Source organism: Bufo gargarizans, chromosome 3, assembly GCF_014858855.1.
Source record: "Bufo gargarizans isolate SCDJY-AF-19 chromosome 3, ASM1485885v1, whole genome shotgun sequence".
NCBI lineage: Eukaryota > Metazoa > Chordata > Amphibia > Anura > Bufonidae > Bufo > Bufo gargarizans.
Genome location: NC_058082.1, coordinates 549,706,515 through 549,722,733, shown reverse-complemented (window position 1 = coordinate 549,722,733; position 16,219 = coordinate 549,706,515). Strand labels below are relative to the sequence as shown.

At 41.3% G+C, this 16,219-nt stretch overlaps 1 protein-coding gene across 1 annotated transcript in view; it reads left to right on the top strand.

Moving 5' to 3' along the window:
* Positions 1–7,224, top strand: part of LOC122932760 (galactosylgalactosylxylosylprotein 3-beta-glucuronosyltransferase 1-like) — a 95,945-nt gene extending 88,721 nt beyond the window's left edge. The window contains exons 4-6 of the mRNA XM_044287355.1: positions 674–970; positions 3,536–3,641; positions 6,732–7,224. Coding sequence (XP_044143290.1) covers positions 674–970; positions 3,536–3,622 — 384 coding nt within the window. The 3' untranslated portion in view covers positions 3,623–3,641; positions 6,732–7,224. The remainder of the gene's footprint in view (positions 1–673; positions 971–3,535; positions 3,642–6,731) is intronic.
* Positions 7,225–16,219: the final 8,995 nt, after the last annotated feature.

Here is a 16,219-nt window from a genome sequence, read left to right as displayed (position 1 = left end):
ATGTGACTAGGCCACTCACACTTACACCACTCACCATCAGATTGGTTAAAATCAGAACTAGATTGAGGGAGCCAGTGGGGTCAGGAGAGCTTTTGGCTGTCTCCCCCCATTTACCGTGTCAATCACAGAATAAGGCTGGCCAAAAACTTGAGGCTGTCCCCCCCCCCCCCCATTTACCATGTCAATAACAGAATAAGGCTGGCTGAACACATCATTTGGCTAACCCTACCTATACCTATAAGACATCCTCAATGGGTTCTGACAGTTATATAGTTAACTTCAGAACAAAGGGGTGAGGCATCCAACACGGCTTACCCTTCTTTCTTCCAAAATCTGCCTTCAGGAAGGAGTCAGTAAACCACCAAACAAATTAGATGGTTGGGTGGTCCTGCATATCAGCTAACCAACCGAGAAAAGGTGGAGAGGTAACAACATCTGCAAGGTCCACTGTGTCAGCTATGTCTGTAGATCCCATAGACCTCAGTGGACTTGGCCAGGCACATGTGCGGCCGCCTCTCATATATGTGGCTTTGATAGAAGGTTAGGTGGGACCCCGATCCCAAAGGTTGGATGGAGCCACATCAAGGTTCTTGTCTTCACCAACCTCAACCCTACCTTGTGGATGAGTACTTTTGTATGGTAATGAACTGGTGTCTCACCGTCTCATCCACAGATGCGATACACAAGGACAGTATCCGTCTGGCCGGTGGCTTTCGTTGGCGGTTTGAGATATGAGTCTCCTGACCTTGGTCCAACAGGGCGTGTGATTGGCTGGAAAACAGTGTTTGACCCTAAGAGGCCTTTTGCCATTGACATGGCGGGTTTTGCCATTAACTTACGGTTAATCCTTGAAAGACCACATGCCAACTTCAAGCTGGAAGGAGTAAAGGGAGGATACCAAGAGACAAGTTTACTGAAAGACCTTGTCACTATGGATGGACTGGAAGCCAAAGCCGCCAACTGCACTAAGGTCAGCAAAGAACCCACCATTAATGGTCTGCTTGAAAGATGATATAGATTTACAACATCTGCATCAATCATGTGAAAAAGTAACTGCCCCCAATAGGAATATTGCAGCCAAATGGTTCCTACAGATGTAGCCGAGCTAAACACATGGCACAGAGGTATCTCTGTTATCTGGTGACAAAAGCCATGGAAAAGTCAGTTCTCTTTTTCTTGCCATTCTTTACTTAACGTGTTAACCATCTTAGCGTGTTAACTATCTATCTATCTAATCTCATATCTATCTATCTATCTATCTAATCTCATATCTATCTATCTAATCTCATATCTATCTATCTAATCTCATATCTATCTATCTATCTATCTATCAATAAAGCTTTATTGGCAGGTCTAAAATTATACATTAGTATTAGTATATACACCCCGGGTTAGGGTATCGGAGTCCGATGCGTATCAGGCTCCTCTCAGTCTGTGGCAGGCACTGATATATTGTGCTGCTATGTCCACAGTGTTCTCCTCCTCTCCCAGCAGGATGGGCAGTTTCTCTTCCTCCTCCATGGAGCTGAAGTCTGGGAGTAGATCAGAGAGTCTCCTAAAGAGGATGTCCCTCACTGCTGAGTATTTGGGACAGTATATCAGGAAGTGGGCCTCATCCTTCACTGCCTCCAGGTGGCCCTGCTGGCACAGTCTGCTTTCTCTAGGCATGTAGCTCTGTCGATACCGTCCGGATTTGACGGCCAGGCTGTGGGCGCTCAGTCTGTAGTGGCTCAGGATTTTCCGGTTTCTGGAGTTCCCTAGTTTCTCCAGATATGGGGCCAGTTTGTAGTCTCTCTGCAGGCTCTGGTACACCGTCAGCTTCTGGGATGCTCTCACCTCCTTCCTCCATTCACTGACGTATTCCTCTTGTCTCTTGTTTACTGATGTTCCTGATATCAGCTTTTGTGAGGTGGTGTGGGGTGATTATCTGGTCGGGCTGGGTTATAGTAAGTTGATTTTGGGGCTTTGCCTTGCCTGGGATCCCTTGGTGTAGCAAGACTTTATGGTGATGGGAGCCTTCACTACTATGATGGCCCCAGAATGATAGCGCCCTCTTCTGGATTGTAAAGTGTAGAGGGAATCTGCCCAGCTCCCCTCGACAGGAGCTGTTAGAGGTGCTCTGATGGACCTGGAGGAGATGCTTACAGAATTCCAGGTGGAATATTTCTGTTGGGCTGAATCCCATCTTGACCAGTCGGGGTACGTGTGAGGGCCCCAGACTTCACTGCCATACAGGAGGATTGGTGCAATGACGAAATCAAAGATTTTAAGCCAGACCCTCATGGGTGCTTTGAGGTGGTACAGTCGTCTTCTGATGTTGTAGAAGGTCTTGCATGCTTTGTCTTTCAGCTCCTCATCGGCTGTCTATCTATCTATCTATATCTCTCATATCTATCTATCTCATATCTATCTATCTATCTATCTATCTATCTATCTATCTCATATCTATCTATCTATCTATCTCATATCTATCTATCTCATATCTATCTCATATCTATCTATCTATCTATCTATCTATCTATCTATCTCATATCTATCTATCTATCTATCTATATCTCTCATATCTATCTATCTCATATCTATCTATCTATCTATCTATCTATCTATCTATCTATCTATCTATATCTCTCATATCTATCTATCTATCTCCTATCTATCTATCTATCTATCTATCTCATATATATCTATCTATCTATCTATCTATCTCATATCTATCTATCTATCTATCTATCTCATATCTATCTATCTATCTATCTATCTCATATCTATCTCATATCTATCTATCTATCTATCTATCTATCTATCTATCTATCTATCTATCTATCTATCTCATATCTATCTATCTATCTATCTATCTATCTATCTATCTCATATCTATCTCATATCTATCTATCTATCTATCTATCTATACATTATATATCTATTTCATTTCTTTTCCATTTAATATTCTGCTGACCTCCTCCTCCGTTTTTGGTTGGTGAACAACTAGGAGGTTGGGATTTAACCAAAGGGGGGGGGGGGGGGGGGGGCTTATTGACAATCTTCCCAATGCAGACAGAGCAGAGGGGGGGGGGGGGGGGAGGCTCCTGCTGCAGCCACTTGTCTTACAGCCGGACACAAGACAGTGAGGAGGAGGGATCACCTGGGCCGCATACAGAAGATGTATTTATATATATATATATAGCAAACAAATAAAGCAGCAGCACACCACTGAATGCACTAAGACTGAGTGAACAGGTGAATGTGTGAACAGGGTCAAATACATGACGCCACTACTTACTTTATATATATATATGTTTCTTGATTTTAGTTGTGACATAAATTGGGATGAAAGGAGGAGATGGAGGAGAAAGAGCCGGGCTATCTGGTTTATTAGTGTTCCTTAGATATTGACTTCTTCTGCTCATACTTCTTGATATGTTTTGCGTATCCTTCCGACATAGAGGCCTGCATATAGTGCGCCATAGCGCAGGGTGTATAATGTGTACAGTCCTATAGTCTGTATCTACTGACGCCTGATCTTCCCTCCATACAGGTTTTGGTCTGGCACACAAGGACTGAGCGACCGACACTAGTGAACGAGGGGAAACGGGGCTTCACAGACATGAACATTGAGGTGTAGACGCCGAGTGTGTCACAACGTGAGTGTCCTCTCCTACTTGGGTTATAAAGCGCACTTGTTTTATTCAAGGTTCATAATTTAGGGCTCATGCACACGAACATATTCTTTGTCTGCGTCCAATCCCCATATTTGCGGATCGGATGCGGATTTATTCATCTCAATGGGGCCGCGGACAGGGCACCGTTTCCGTATGTCCGTTCCTCAGCACTCACAAAAATATAGAACACGTCCTATTCTTGTCCGTATTACAAATACAGATAGGACTGTTCTATGCGATCGCACGCGGCCTGTGTCCGGGTTTTGTGAATCCTCCATTTGCGGAATGCAAAAATGGTTACGGCCGTGTCCATGAGCCCTAATCTATTTCCATACTGTGTCTACAGTTTCTACGCACACCTGTGTTTCCATGGTTACAGACTACAAACCGTGTGTAGTCAGGTCCTGCAACCATGCTGCCATCCACGTGTCCCCTACTTCCTGCAGAGTGTGGCTGCGGGATCAGACAACCAATGGGCCAAGGCCTTCGGGCTGAGGCTGCCCAAACCGCCCACTGAAATCCTGAACGACATAGGAGCGGCCTGCAACGTGGCACCACAGCTGTGGTACTACTAGTCAGGGCAAGCTGGAGGAGGCACAATTTATAAAATAAAATAAAAGTTTACAGTGTTGCGCTGCTCCCCCTTCCTCCCTGAGGTCTGTATGGCGCCTATTTATTTTTTTCAATGAATTTTTATGGACAATATGCGTGTCAGAATTTGTCATCAGAAAATGACTTATTGTTTAAGTCACGTTTTTATCTATTCTTTTTGGAAATTTGTGATTTTTGTTTTTATTTTCCATGTCACTATATATATATATATATATATATATATATATATATAAAACATTTTTTCATAATTTTTTTAAAACTAATATTGTGCAAATTTTCGCATTGACCACTAATCCTAATCGGTACAGACCACTTTTTTTCAGCAGTCATCTCATTATTGTTGCAGGTAGGACCACAATAACAGATATCACCTATATATAGCCATCCCAGAATTCACAATAGGTGATACCACAGCTTATCTACCCCTTCCTGACCTCTGCACATGTCTAGAAAAATTACCCATAGAAGTGAATGAGGTCAGCTCCTGTCCTTTGTGTCAATGAACCAATTTTAAGTCTAGTGGTGGGTGTGAAAAATGTTGTCCCCAAGCAGTAACCTCATCCCAGGGTGTCCTGAAACTGTGAAAGCGGGAGATCAGCTGTAGTCCGTGGAGGAACCTGGCAGCAAGTGTTCAGTTTACTCACAGCTCCACCACAGGAGAGATGAGGCATTACACCTTTCTTATCAAAATCTGTGTAATGGTTCTGGGGCTACAGAGCAAGAGATGCTCTTTGTAATTGTTCTCTGCTTTGGCTGATAGATGAGAGTCCTGAACGTATCTTCTTCTCAGAGTTTTCTAATAGGGTATTTGGGAATGACTTTTATAAATTAGGAAACCTTTAAAGGGAGACCACTTTATAACTTCGGCAGATCCAACACCAGTTTAGGGCTTTATTAAGACCGGCTTCTAAAATGGTGGTCTTAATAAATGTGCCCCAAAGTACATATATAAGGACAGATATAAGATAGAGAGATAGATAGATAGATAGATAGATAGATAGATAAATAGATATAGATGATAGATAGATAGATAGATAGATAGATAGATATGAGATAGATAGATAGATAGATAGATAGATATGAGATAGATAGATAGATAGATAGATAGATAGATATAGATAGATAGATATGAGATAGATAGATAGATAGATAGATAGATAGATAGATAGATAGATAGATAGATAGATAGATAGATAGATAGATAGATAGATGATAGATAGATAGATAGATAGATAGATAGATAATAAATAGATAGATAGATAGATAGATATGAGAGAGATAGATTTGAGAGAGATAGATAGATAGATAGATAGATAGATAGATAGATGGATATGAGAGAGAGCGATAGATAGAGAGATAGATAGATAGATAGATATGAGATAGATAGATATGTAATGCCCCAGAGTTGCGCTACCACCTTTGCACCTCACCACTGTCTCTAACTGTTAACCTACTGTCATCATATGCATTTATTTCCAGATCCTGCAAAATGTATTCATTCCAATGCAACTGTTGCGTGACATGTAATGTACCTGGTTCACCAGCAGATGGCGGCAAATTGGCAGTGCTATTTTACCTAGGATGGCACTTGTTTTGTCCATTCTAGCCCTCTGTAGGGAGGGAGGAGTTGTGTAAGGCAGTCTAGCCTACCTCCTCAAGGGGACAGGTAGTGTGAATAGAGTACCCCCTGCAAGGGGAAGGCTGTGTTCCAGCCAGCAGAGCCCTGTCTGCTCTGCTGGGCTCTGAGGTCTAAACTGAGTGCGTCCAAAGAGAAAGATACAGATACAGAGATAAAGATAAAGAGAGAGACAGACTACAGAGATCTAAGTACAAAGAGAGAGGTTGCAGCAGAAAAGGAAAAGTTCCTATTTAATCAAGCCAGCATAGCAGAGCTAAGAGAGTACAGATGTAGTAGAGCTGATTGTGTTTGCCTGCCAAAAGTTAATCCAAAACCTGCTGATAACCAAGATAAAGTTTGGAAGATTGTTCCTCTAAAGCAAGTTTATTCAAGTAAAGCTGTTAACTACTTCAATACAAGTCTGGACTCAACTTATTTGGCAAATCCACCACCTATTCACCCTATTTGCTCTGCTTCGTCCGGCGACACCTGGGGTTCCAGGATATCCAGGTAGGAGCACCGTGACAAGTGTACTTCTACACCACTAAAGGGACATTATAGACCACCCTTCCACCATTCTGGCATTCCTACCCTGAATACCCACCATTACCATCTACTTAGGGGGACTCAGTCCCTCGTTGCTGAAATGCAACTGGCATCACGAAAAATGACATTTATCACATCTAAAAGGGACTCTAGTTGCACGTACAGTTATTGCAGATATATAGATAGATAGATAGATAGATAGATCAACCGTGAAAAAGCCTGAATATTAGCACTGTATATTATGTACATTATATATATTTTATATTACGGTTGACAATTCTCTCAATTTTTTACAGATAAAGAAGAAAAAACTGAATAAATTAAAAAAGAAGGCAAGGAAAAGATCTGATTTATAAATACAGCAGTCATACTATTGTGAAATATCTTTGTGGCTCTTTAAACTACTGAAAATGAAAAAGAAAATGTAAAAAAAAAAATAACTGTGAAAAAACTATTTTTTTTTTGACTCATCCGGGAAGCTTCCTTCTGCTACTGAGATGTGAGAAAACCTTCTGAGCGAGGGAGATCGGTGACTGTATCTCAGCTATTTTTCTTCTTCTGATGAAGCATATGCTGGTTCTTCGTCAGACATATGGGTCTGTGTACCAAAGCTAATTAAAATGTTCTCAACGCTCGACGCGCCGTCAAATCTAAGACACTTACTAATCAAGTTTCCGAACGACTGACAAGACTTGATTTTTTATTTTATTTTATTTTTTATAGAAAGACCTGCTTATGCCACATCTGACATAACAGATTTTGCTGCTGATGATTGAAGACACAAGGATAATAAAGGTTCTCCTGCTCGCTCTATGGCTACTTAATCATGTGTTCATTGTGTAATTCTGTATCGCTATTTCTTGAGCTCTGACACGCAAGAAATAGATCTACATGATAACATTCTTCCTACCTGCAGCCACCACTAGATGGCGCTTAGTAGCTTTCCCCATACAATGAATACAGAGAGAGTTTTGTATGCAGAGAGCTCCCTCTAGTGGCAGCTGGAATTCTAACACCCTGTTACGGACAATAGTTGTGAAACCACTTTGATAACAAACTGGTTTGACTTTAGGCTATTCCTGAGGGCGTTATCCTGGCGGTCTCCTGGTTTTAACCCTTAAACCCCAATACGGGGATCTGGACTTCAATGCAGGCTGCTTCCTCTTGGAATAGTCCTGGCGTAGTTGGCAGCTGACCCTCTGGGATCAGAGACACTTGTGTAAAACACCAAGAGATCAGGCAATACACAGTCATAATTAGGGCTCATGAACACAAGCGTATTTTCTTTCCGTGTCCGTTCCGCAAAAAAAAACGGAAGTTACTCAGTGTGCATTCTGTTTCCGCAAAAAAATAGAACATGTCCTATTATTGTCCGCATTACGGACATGGATAGTACTGTTCTATTAGGGGTCTGCTGTTCTATTCCGCAAAATACTGAATGCACGCGGACGTCATCCGTATTTTTTGCGGACTGCAGAATACATATGGTCGTGTGCATGAGCCCTTAGGCTGACATCAGGCAGGCAGAGTACATGCGAATCCCAGGACTGTTCAAACCCCCCCCCCCCCCTTTTTCCAAAATTTTAATAAAAATAAACAATTGAAAAATAAAACATCATAGGCATCGCAGCATCCCAAAAAAAAGGCTGTACTATTAAAATATAAAAATATTTTTGGCGTAATGGAAAAAAATTCGAAATGCCCAATTTGCCCTTTTTTTGTCACTTCACCTCCCCAAGAATTGAATAAAAAGTGATCAAAAAGTCATACACACACAAAAGCAAAAAAATGTAGTCGAAAAAATAGCCCCATAGACATAAATATAAAAAACTTATAGCGGTTAGAATATGGCAAATAAAAAGAAAATATTAATTTTTTTACAAAGTTTTTATTTTTGTCAGTATTAAAACGCAAGACAAACTAACTGTACTGTAATGACTGTAAAAACTGTACTGTAATGACTGTAAAAACTGTACTGTAATGACTGCAATCGTACTGACCCAGAGAATGAAAGTAACAGGTCACTTTCACCGCAAAGGAAATGCTTTAAAAACAAGACCCATAAAACTGTGGCAGAATTGCATTTTTTTTTTTCCAATTCCACCCCATTTGAAATTTTATTCCGGCTCCACAATAGATCATATGCAATATTGAATGGTGCCATTAGAAAGTACAGCAGAAAGGGAGCCTTATGTGAACAGAAAAATAAAAAAGTTATGGCTCTGGGAAAGAAGGGAGAAATAAACGAAAATGCAAAAATGGAAAATCGCTGGGTCCTCTAGGGGTTAATTATTCAGTTTCTTTGTGTTTTTTTTATTTTTTATATTTCATCTATTTCAGTGCAGGCCTCAAATCTGAAAATAATCCTGAGCTTTAGTATTACGTATGTCATGTGTATTTGTTGTGTTCACATTTCTGTTAGAGGCTAATTCTAGCAGATTTAATGGAGAGAGAAGCACTGCATGCAGACAACACGATAAAACCCACAGGACCTCATTATCCGTGTTTGCTCCGCGCCCCGGTCGTGCCCATTATACAATGACCCTGACACTGCTCATAGAAAGATATGTCTATACACACACACACACAGATGAAGCAGAGCTGATTTGAATGTTTTCCCTCGTTCACCGTGAACGAGTCAAAGGCTATGGACTCTTTTCACATGCCGAAGATTACCTTTATCCATGCTAGTGGTCACCTTCAGAAAAAAAAGTTGCACTAAGTTTCAGGCTGCAATTTTCATTCCTCCGTTCATTTTCAGACCCCCTGATATTCAGCTTGCAGCCTGCTACTAAGTTTCAAAATTTTCTCAGGTGGATGTGTTCCTCCCAGTAAAACATGCTGGATCTGTATGTCCAGGATGCTGTTGCTTTCCCTCTGCAAACTGCCTTGTATATGCTTTCCTCCCCATCTACAGCCTGAGTGATCTGCCCTCCTCTCCACCCTCTGATCTGAATTTTACCACCTCCTCCCTGCTGCAATCTTAAACACTGGCAGAGGGTAGTGTCACGGATGTAGTAGGGGAGAACACCAAAAGACAACCAGAAGGAAGGGAAAAGACACTAGGCCTCACCGCTAGGGAAGGAAAAGGGTCACCACCTATAAAACCCTGCTTCTGGCCCTAACTACTATCCGTATGGGCACCTCTCGATGGTAGAGATGCCCATACACAGGAATCTAGAAAACCCTGGTGGCCCTCGGATGCCCTAATGGTAATGACAGGGCAAAGACAACCCGCTCCTTCCCTGGTGAAGGAACCAGCGTCTCGCTGAGGCCTAGTAAAAAACAAAGGCGGGGGGGAATACAAAATACAACAAGCGGAACACTTAACTTCTGAGGCTGATGGATGAACAGGACTTCAACTAGAACCACACTCCAGCTCTTCCAAAAAACAAATGAAGCTATCCAGAGCAAGGAGTGATGGGTAAAGTCAGACTAAATAGGGGGAGGTAAAGGTCATATGATCCACACCTGAACAGGAGGTGTGGACATACCAGCAACACACAGACAAAGTGAAACCAAAAGAGGCTGTCAGATCACTAATGTGCAGATAATCTTTCAGACCTTCTAACACCTGTCACTGGTGTGACAGGTAGAGGGACAGCAGACAGAGCTGTGAGACATACAGATGTAGCAGGGTTAACACTCAAACTCTTAACTTAAATTTCTTAACTCATCGCGTTATCTTGAAACAAAAGCCATTGAAAAGCAATTGAAGGTGTTTACTTAACGCATTTAGTTTAAATAATACGTCTCATAAAGCGTGCGATTTTAACTCTACTACATTTGTAGGAACAAGCTCTGATGGATTTATGAAAGATTCAGCAGCACCAGTAGATAGGTGAAGGACTTACACACACTCTGCAGAAGTAAAATGGTAGAACATTTTTAAAGAAGATTGTTTCGAAAATTGCTCAATTTTGCCTTTAACCCCTTAACGACATGTACCGTACATGTACAGCGTAACCGGATGTGACTTAACGCCCAGTGCTGTATATGTACGGCGCTCTGATCGGGCGGGTGCAGGATCCGTGGCAATGGTCCGGGAGTCACTGATAGCCGGACCCTCTGCTGTATGCGCCCGCATCGGTGAAAACACCAATGCCGGCGCATTAACCCTGGTCAGCGCTGACCGTGGCACGTGCGGGCTTTAGACGTGTGCAGGGTGCCCATCGGGTCCCCACGCTGCTGTGACGGGGACCCAATGGCAGGGAAGGCAGCCCAATGCCTTCCTTAGGCATCGTGGCTGCCTTCCGGGAGGGCCTGTGAGATCCAGCCCCCTGGATCTGCCGTGGCCAGGTACGGGTGGATAATATTCTGTATTTGTCGTGACGCCAATTGCAGCGTGCGCAGGGTACTACCCCAGGACCCTTCCAAGGTGTTATAACGCACGTCCCGGATTAGGAATGCCAGACTGGTGTAATGGCTTATAATGACTCTGCAGCTTGGTGGTAGTTGTGTCACGGTGCCTGGGTACGGCCGGACTCCTGACTCCTGGCAATAAATGTGAGTGTAGGGATAGTAGGAGTGATAGAGATACTTTGCAAAATAAATGATGTCCAGACCTTTAGATGAAGTTCAAACGTTGCTTTACTTGAAATATCTTGTATCCAAGCAGTGTACAGCTCTGGTCTCTGGTCCCAGCAGGTTTTGGCAATGATAGGCAGGAATGAATACTTCTGCTTTAAATGTGGAACTTGCAGGATAAACGTCTGCTAGCTCTGTAACTGCGGCAGGTTTAGCTTCTGCACTGATCTGTAACTTCTGCTGTGTGGGGACAGGCTAGCTGAGGAGCAATGGCTTCTCCTAGGTCTCTGGACTTATCTCACAGATGGATTCTCAGGGGATGCCTTCTTCCTGGAACTCTGTAGTTTTCCTGTAGTTTCTGCTTCTTCCTCCAGCAGAGCTGAAGGTGCTCAGACTGGGTATATAGCTATGTCTCTTGCGGAGCCGTGCCCCTACTTTCTTCCCTAAGGAGGGAGTACTACTCAAAATCCTTCTTTCCCCAACAGGGGGTGAACTATATCTGGTTCTAACTGTTTTTTCCCTCCCTTGCTGCAGGAAGAGCGACTAGCCCAACTCTCTAGAAGGGAGGGGGGGGGGGGGATAGAACAGGACTGTTCCACTCTGAACTGCCATAACATGAAGACTATCTCTGCCAATGATGCTGCCACCTGCTGGTAGCCAGGATAATTACATGAACCATTACAGTTAACATAGTTTTATATGTACATTTGTGGAGGACATGAGCAAATTCATATCTGATGACAGTATAAAGGCTCTTAGAAGATAGTAGCGGGGTAGAGGCGAGTGGTAACACAACTCTGGGGTGTTACAGATCTCACAGGAAGCAGGCTGTAACTGTATGAAGCCTCATGCACACAACAGTATTTTTTAGCGGTCCGCAAAATGGGGTTCCGTTGTTCCGTGATCCATGTCCGTTTTTGTTTTCATGTGTCTTCCTTTATTTTTGGAGGATCACCAGACATGAAGGAAAGTAAAAAAAAGTCTAAGTCAAGTTTTCCATGCAAATTATAGGAAAAAAACGGACGCGGACGACAATCTTGTGTGCCTACGCGTTTTTTCACGGACCCATTGACTTGAATGGGCCCGCGAACCGTTTTCCGTGAAAATAGGACAGGTTATATTTTTTTGACGGACTGGAACCACGGATCACGGACGCGGATGACAAACGGTGCATTAGCCGAGTTTTCAACAGACCCATTGAAAGTCAATGGGTCCGCAGAAAATCACGAAAAACGGAACAACGGACACGGAATGAAACAACGGTCGTGTGCATGAGGCCTTACACTGAGTAATACACTTACAGCCAATGCATTACAATACAGAAGTATTGTAATGCATTGTGAAGGGGACAAAAAATTAAGTGGAAAAAAAGGTTTAAAAAAATAAAGTTTTCAAAAAAAAATGTATGGTTTCAAGTAAAAATTATTATTTTTTAAATAGGGAAAAAAAGAAAAGTAGACATATTAGGCATCGTCGCGTCCGTATTGACCGGCTCTATAAAAATATAACATGACCTAACCCCTCAGATGGACACCGTCAAAAAAATAAAATAAAAACTGTGCTAAAAAAACATTTTTTTGTCACCTTACATCACTAAAAGTGCAACACCAAGCGATCAAAAAGGCATATGCCCCCCCAAAATAGTACCAATATAACCGTCACCTCATCCTGCAAAAAATTAGCCCCTATCTAAGACAATCACCCCCAAAAAAATATGGCTTTCAGAATATGGAGACACTAAAACATGATTTTTTTTGGTTTCAAAAATTATTTTATTGTGTTAAATGTAAAAGTATACATATTGGGTAATGCCACTTCCGTAATTACTTGCTCTATAAAAATATCACATGACCTAACTTCTCAGGTGAACACTGTAAAAAAAAAATTAAAATGTCAAAAGTCTTTTTTTGTCACCTTTCATCACAAAAAGTGTAATAGCAAGCAATCAAAAAGTCATATGCACCCGAAAATAGTGCCAATCAAACTGTCATCTTATCCTGCTAAAATAATACCCTACCTAATACAATCGCCCAAAAAATAAAAATAAACTATCGCTCTCAGACTATGGGGACACTAAAACATTTTTATTTGTTTCGAAAAGGCTGTTATTGTATAAAACTTAAATATAAGTTGACATATTAGGTATCGCCGTGTCCATAAGAACCTGCTGTATAAAAATATCACATCAACTAACTCCTCAGGTGAACACTTTAAATAAAAAAAATAAAAACGGTGTACAAAAAGCCATTTTTTTGTCACCTTACATCACAAAAAGTGTAATACCAAGCGATTAAAAAGTCATATGCACCACAAAATAAAACCAATCAAACCATCATCTCATACCCAAAAAAATGAGCCCCTACATAAGACAGTCGCCCCCCAAAAAATAAAAAAATATGGCTTTCAGAATATGGAGACACTAAAAAATAATATTTGGTATTGTCGCATCCGTAACAACCTGCTCTCGAAAAATACCACATGATCTAACCTGTCAGATGAATGTTGTAAATAACAAAAAATAAAAACGGTGCCAAAACAGCTATTTTTTGTTACCTTGCCTCACAAAAAGTGTAATATAGAGCAACCAAAAATCATATGTAGCCTAAAATAGTACCAACAAAACTGCCACCTTATTCCATAGTTTCCAAAATGGGGTCATTTTTTTTTTAGTTTCTTCTCTAGGTGTGCATCAAGGGGTCTTCAAATGTGACATGGCAGCTTAAAATGATCGCAGTGAAATCTGCCCTCCAAAAACCAGATGGTGTTCCTTTCCTTCTGCGCCCTGCCGTGTGCCTGTACAGCAGTTTACGACCACATATGGGGTGTTTCTGTAAACTACAGAATCGTAAATAAATATTGAGTTTTGTTTGGCTGTTGACCTTTGCTTTGTTACTGGAAAAAGTGGATTAAAATGGAAAATCTGCCAAAAAAGTAAAATTCTGAAATTTCATCTCCATTTTCCATTAATTCTTGTTGAACACCTAAAGGGTTAACAAATTTTGTAAAAATCAGTTTTGAATACCTTGAGGGGTGTAGTTTCTAAAAAGGGGTCACTTTTTTGGAGTTTCTACTTTAGGGGTGCATCAGGGGGTCTTCAAATGTGACACGGCAGCTTAATATGATCCCAGTGAAATCTGCCTTTCAAAAACCACATGGCGCACCTTTCCTTCTGTGCCCTGCCGTGTGCCCATACAGCAGTTTACAACCACATATGGGGCGTTTCTGTACACTACAGAATCGGGGCAATAAATATTGAGTTTTGTTTTGCTGTTAACCCTTGCTTTGCTAGTGGAAAAAAAATTGATTAAAATGGAAAATCTGCCAAAAAAGTGAAATTCTGAAATTTCATCTCCATTTTCCATTAATTATTGTGGAACACCTAAAGGGTTAACAAAGTTTGTAAAAATCGGTTTTGAATACCATGAGGGGTGTAGTTTCTAAAATTGGTTCATTTTTGGGTGGTTTTTATTATGTAAGCCTCACAAAGTAACTTCAGACCTGAACTGGTCCTCAAAAAGTGGGTTTTGGAAATTTTCTTAAAAATTTCAAGATTTGTTTCTAAACTTCTAAGCCTTCTAACGTCACCAAAAAATAAAATGGCATTCACAAAATGATCCAAACATGAAGTAGATATATGGGGAATGTACACTCACCTAAAGAATTATTAGGAACACCTGTTCTATTTCTCATTAATGCGATTATCTGGTCAACCAATCACATGGCAGTTGCTTCAATGCATGTAGGGTTGTGGTCCTGGTCAAGACAATCTCCTGAACTCCAAACTGAATGTCAGAATGGGAAAGAAAGATGGGCTACAACAGCAGAAGACCCCACCGGGTACCACTCATCTCCACTACAAATAGGAAAAAGAGGCTACAATTTGCACGAGCTCACCAAAATTGGACTGTTGAAGACTGGAGAAATGTTGCCTGGTCTGATGAGTCTCGATTTCTGTTCAGATATTCAAATGGTAGAGTCCGAATTTGGCGTAAACAGAATGAGAACATGTATCCATCATGCCTTGTTACCACTGTGCAGGCTGGTGGTGGTGGTGTAATGGTGTGGGGGATGTTTTCTGGGCACACTTTAGGCCTCTTAGTGCCAATTGGCCATCGCTTAAATGCCACGGGCTACTTGAGCATTGTTTCTGACCATGTCCATCCCTTCATGACCACCTCTGATGGCTACTTCCAGCAGGATAATGCACCATGTCACAAAGCTCAAATCATTTCAAATTGGTTTCTTGAACATGACAATGAGTTCACTATACTAAGATGGCCCCACAGTCACCAGATGTCAACCAGAACGGGAGCTTCGTGCCCTGGATGTGCATCCCTCAAATCTCCATCAACTGCAAGATGCTATCCTATCAATATGGGCCAACATTTCTAAAGAATGCTATCAGCACCTTGTTGAATCAATGCCACGTAGAATTAAGGCAGTTCTGAAGGCAAAAGGGGGTCCAACACCGTATTAGTATGGTGTTCCTAATAATTCTTTAGGTGAGTGTAAAGTAATAACTATTTTTGGAGTTATTACTATCTATTATAAAAGTAGAGAAATTGAAATTTAGAAATTTGCTAATTTTTTCCAATTTTTGGTAAATTTGGTATTTTTTTAAATAAATAAAAATGAAATATTTTGACTAAATTTTACCACTCTCATGAAGTACAATATGTGACGACAAAACAATCTCAGAATGGTCTGGATAAGTAAAAGTGTTTTAAAGTTATTAGACACATAAATAAAGTTATAAGACACATAAAGTGACACATGTCAGATTTGCTAAAAATCTGGTCAGAAAGGGGAAAAATGCCTTGGTCCTGAAAGGGTTAAAAAGCAAATGAACAAAAAAATAAAATAATTCTGTACAAAGACGTCCATAGCTTTTAACATGCAATGTATTCCTAAGAAAACCAGGGGTGAAATGTGACAAACTCAGCTCTGCTGCATCTATGTGTAATTCAACCTATATTTCTCCATTCGCCGTAGGGAATGCATACTGTATGTGCGCAACAGCCCCATGGAGCTGACAATCTAATTTCCTTGCTACGCATGCAGCAGAGCTAATTAAGTAAGATGCCAATTAGCATAACTGGATGCTTATGGGTTACAGAAGGAAATCCACACACACTATACCAATTGCAGGCAGATGGCAGTCTGGTTGGCGCCATGGCTGCACATACGTGACTGGCACCCATGCCCATTTGTGTAGATGCTTCGCTGAAAAAGATTTGCATTGTCAGTGCTTCACTGA